Source organism: Momordica charantia (assembly GCF_013281855.1).
Source record: "Momordica charantia cultivar OHB3-1 chromosome 6 unlocalized genomic scaffold, Mcharantia_2.0 BLBB01000006.1, whole genome shotgun sequence".
Taxonomy (NCBI): Eukaryota; Viridiplantae; Streptophyta; class Magnoliopsida; order Cucurbitales; family Cucurbitaceae; genus Momordica; species Momordica charantia.
Genome location: NW_028275164.1, coordinates 29,009,536 through 29,014,206, shown reverse-complemented (window position 1 = coordinate 29,014,206; position 4,671 = coordinate 29,009,536). Strand labels below are relative to the sequence as shown.

General features: G+C 35.6%; 1 protein-coding gene across 1 annotated transcript; it reads left to right on the top strand.

Moving 5' to 3' along the window:
• The first annotated feature begins 3,361 nt into the window (after positions 1-3,361).
• Positions 3,362-4,256, top strand: LOC148211055 (uncharacterized). Its single transcript, XM_088124936.1, has 2 exons — positions 3,362-3,681; positions 3,802-4,256. Exons 1-2 carry the CDS (start codon positions 3,565-3,567, stop codon positions 3,925-3,927), a joined length of 243 nt encoding a protein of 80 aa, XP_087981062.1. The 5' UTR covers positions 3,362-3,564; the 3' UTR covers positions 3,928-4,256.
• Positions 4,257-4,671: the final 415 nt, after the last annotated feature.

The window sequence follows — 4,671 nt, the reverse complement described above, 5'->3', positions numbered from 1 at the left end:
ACGACGTTCTAACTAAAAATTTTGCAGCACCCGAAACTGTACTGTTTTAAGTTCGATTGAATGTATTATATTGACATTTTTCTCCAAATCTTGTGTCAAATTAGACACCATTGTGAAAGCCTTTGGAAGAGCTTTCCAGCCATGAAAATGTCGTTCCAATCCGAGCTCTGGAGAAGAAGTTTTCGCAGATCGAATCCAATGCATTATAGTAAAAAACTTTTCATATTTGGATATTTAGGAGAAAATTCAGTGGCTGTAAATAGGGTGGAGGATTTCTTTAGCTCGAGGGTCAAAAAGGCATCTTCCTAAAAATATAATACATAGTTTTAATTATTTCAAAAATAGTTCCGTAATTCCTTTAGATTAGGTATTTTGAAAATTAACAACAAGCTTAATGATGGTTATAAATAGTAAAATTTCCATTATTTGATATTAAAGAGTAATAATGAGTACTTATTTATTTATTTATTTTTTTTTTACACAGAGAGTAATAATTAGTAATATTTTTATTTTTTTTTTCAAGTAGTTCTTTCAAAAGAAAATATTTCAACTAGTTTAATAGTAGCAATAGTACATTACTTTATGGTAGGAGCAGCAGTGTTGCCAAACAGACTCTATTATTTTCATTTTTCTCCGAAAGCATCTGTTAAACGTGTTTCCAAACACAACCTTGGTCCCGTACCACCAGCTTCGGCATTTCCTAACCAAATCTCACTCGTAACCTATTTCCTCACCTACTTCCTTTCTGAGTTTCTGACTCGGTGGGACCCGCTCAACATCAACCGGACCTAATAACCGTCGAGTCCTGCGTTTATAATGCTTTACTTTTACTTTTCTTTGTAAAACTACTAATTTAGCCCTTATTTTTAAGTTTCAATTTCAATTTCATTCCTCCTCCTCATTTTAGTTTTTTATAATTTAAAAGTTTTAATTGTCTAAAAAATTATTATTATTATTATTATTAAAAGTTTTAAATGGATATTTTGGGTTTCATCATATCTAAAAAATCGTCTCTTATTATTGACTATGTGACATGTTATTTGCTTTTTGCTTATTGTATAAATTGTTTTTGGTGCAAATACTTCAAAAAGTCTCCATGGTCAATTATACGAGCAAAAGAGGGTGGATTAGTGAAAAATATTTATTGATGACTATAGAGACCAAATTGAAAATTTAAAAATTAAAGACTAAGTTTCAACTAAATAGTCAACCGAAGTGTAGCTCAATTAGTTAAGGTATATATCTCCCATCAAAAGATCGTGAATTCAAACTCCTAACCCACATATTGTACTAAAAAAAATTCAACTAAATTAAAGCATTTGAATGATAAATTTCAACATAACCAAGACCATATGAAGCCAAGTCACCCAAACCTCGAATATAAAAACCCTTATAGCTGCCCGACCTGCTTTAAAATTTTGAAAATGTTGGAGGCAACGACATGACCTCCTACATGTCAACATATTCTAGGTCGGAACGTACCAAGTAACCATAATATTATGAGTTATAATTCTTTAATTTAAATGTCCAACGTATAACACTAAATAAATTTCAAGATTGACTCATACCTTATCGTTGGACAAGCCGGAGTATTTAGGTTATAAAGTCCAACCTTGTTAAAGGCCAAACTGACGAATAAAGCATAAAGTCTCCGATCTTCTCAAAGGTTGAGTTGAAGTATACGAGACTGCACCCAACTACCAGTTAACCGTCATTCCAACTATTGCGCTGCGAATCGTGAACAATTTTAACTGACAAGTAATTGGAGTCTACTAGTCTTCACCTATAAATATAGGATCTGCTCCGTACGAAAGTGTGCAATTCTGATTTTTCGTCTTTAGAGCTAGATCAAATATAAACTAACTTGAGCATTAAATCCTCTTCTTTCTCTATGTAGGGTTCACCCTTAGGTTGGCTTGCTTGTCTGACCTACTTGGAGTTGGTTAGAATTGAGCAAAAATAGAAGACAAGTTGGAAACATTTGAAGCTTATAAAACTTCAAGACAATGATCTATCAAAATTTAAAAGTAAGATCGACAAACCTAAAAGATCGATCAAGAAAGATGAACAAATTCAAAAGACCGATCCAAAGAGGTTAACAAGTCAAAAAGACAATCGAAAGAGATCTACAAGGCAGAAAGTTGGTCCAAAGAGATCAACAAAGGTAGGAGACTGATCAAAAAAAGTCAACAAGCTAGAAGTAGAAAACTCACATCTCCTTCATTCTAAAACACACATTTAAGCTCTTTAGTCAAACTTATGTTAAGGAGAAACGTTAAGGAGAAACAATCAGATCATATATAGAGATCATAATTAGTAGTTGTTGATGCTAAGTTTTGAACTTTGAGATCTGTAGCGAATTGATTGGCCAAATTGAGTGAGTTATGCAAGGAGACTTGCACGCAAATAACAAACACTTTAAAGTTCAAGTTAGTCTAAAGCCCGAGCTAAGTAAGTCGGTTCCAAACATAATCACATACCTAACTGAGTGAAATGATGACGTATTTATAGAGGCTAGGCGAGAATCTTTATGTTACGACAACCATTATATCTTACCAAGGTTATTGAACTATTCCCAAACTGTATGACAAGGTTGTTGGATTTTCTTAGCTTGGGTGGGACAAGCTTGGATACGTTTACATTTGTCTAAAGCTCAAGGCATTGGCACCGAGCTACGGGCCAGTAATGACTAAGGTCGACATCAAACATTTTCAATGTTATCTCCGATTTGCCCAACCTATTCGGTACCATTCTGGTAGAGCTTGATAGGTCATTCACTAAGATGAACTATTCATCTTGACCTATGGATGAGTTTAATAGCTTGATCATCTGATCACTCAAAATGATATATTCTTATCTCGTTGCGTATTAGTGTCATACTTTTACTCCAACACTACGTAAATTTAATGCGAAATAAAATCCTACTAGAATAAAGTTTTGCTCGAAATCCCATGCGAACAAAAACTATGCAAAAATTTAGTAGAATCATTACTACTTTCATTATAGGAATGACGCGAACTCTATGGTTTCAGAAAAACTATATTATTAAATAGAGACTATATATGCATATAAATTAAAAGTTATGTTTTGATTGAGAAATAAAAGCTATCCCTTACCCAAAAAAAAAAAAAAAAAAAAGCTATCCCGTGACGTGGTGTGAAAGTATTAAAAAATTCCCCCAAGTCATACCGACCAAATTCCCAATTTAACGTTTTTTTTTTCTTTTCTAAAAATGCCACGTCGGCCAGTGGGGTCCAGTGAGATACGAAGTGAATGGACGGCGTAGAACGAACGTAGCTGAGAAATAAAGCGGAAGGCCGGATCTTAAATCGGAATTCAATTGTGTTAAATGCGGGAAGCGTCTAAATTTCTAAACACAGACGCTTAACTGGTGGAATATAAAAGCCCCGATCCGATCTTTCGCCTTCTGAGGTCAAGATAATCGCCCAGCGATTTTTTCCAATCCCCACATCCGGCCGAGATCCGGCGACCGCCGTCGGATTTCGCCCCGATTTCATCCTCCGCCTCTTCCGCCGCCGTTTTCCTCACGCTCCGAACGCAACCATGAAGGGCTCCTGTACGTTGCTTGCCTCGGTGCTCGCCGCCTCCACCATGGCTTTCTCCTCTTCTTCTTCCTCCGGTGGAGATCGTGATGCCGCTCTTTCTCCTCCCTCTCGACAGGTATTATCTCCGTCGCCTTCGATTTCTTCTCTCCTCTGTTTGTTTTCGCGTGTTCCGTTTTCAATCTCGAGAAATTTCAACGTCCTGATCGGTTTTAATTTGACGGACGGTTTTATTTAGGGCCTAGCTTCGGAATCCGGTGCGAACAGAGGTTGCGGTTCGGATTCGTCATCGGAGAAGGAGAAATTTGCGCCGAGGTTCGATGGGTTGAGATTCATTGAGACTCTGGTAACCGCTCACAGATAACAATCCCTAGAGGCCTGTCCTCGCTCTTCGTTTGGTTTTAATCTTCTTCTCGTCATTAAGATTTTGCGGATCGTATAATGTTTCATATGATTGTTAGGAAGAGATTTTATTTTTGTTTTTACATTTTGTGGAGTGATTTTACTTAACTCCGAAGTTATGAAAAGAAATCAAGAGATTTTGTGCGAGTTCCTCTTGTTTGAAATGTAGTTTTCCTTGGTGTAGAATCGAAAATCATTGTTGAACGATCTGTCTGTGTGAGAATGTTACGAATATTCCTGGAAGCCTTTCTTTGTTGTTGTAAATTATGAAAATGAGTGGCTTTTCTTGGATTCCTCTTCCTTGTTGAAGCTATTTTGGATTGATGATGAAGACGAAATGGTAAAAATGAAAGCATGGGCATGGGAATCATCAAATTAGTCGATTCGTTTTGAAAAAAACTCATTGTTGGTGTGTGTATGATGACGAATCCAGGAGTTATTTATTTATTATTATTTTTTTTTTTTGGGCTTTGTATACTGATCATTTTTTCAATTTCCTCTCTCATGTAAGTGAAGTCAATATTATTTCAGGAAAAAAAAAGTGAAGTCGATATTGAATAATTAACACAAAATTTAACATGTCTAAATCCAACTAGAAAAAATATACACTTCCATTTACAAAATCAACTCCAAACTACCCAAAGAAAACAGTCATGTTTACTTCATCAGGTCTAAGGGCTCAACTTTTTATGTTTGGTTTTTGTTT

Coding starts and splice junctions, on each gene's coding strand:
- LOC148211055 (XM_088124936.1), top strand. CDS start 3,565: ATGAAGGGCTCCTGTACGTTGCTTGCCTCGGTGCTCGCCGCCTCCACC. Junction 3,682..3,801: donor TTTCTCCTCCCTCTCGACAG/GTATTATCTCCG, acceptor GGTTTTATTTAG/GGCCTAGCTTCGGAATCCGG.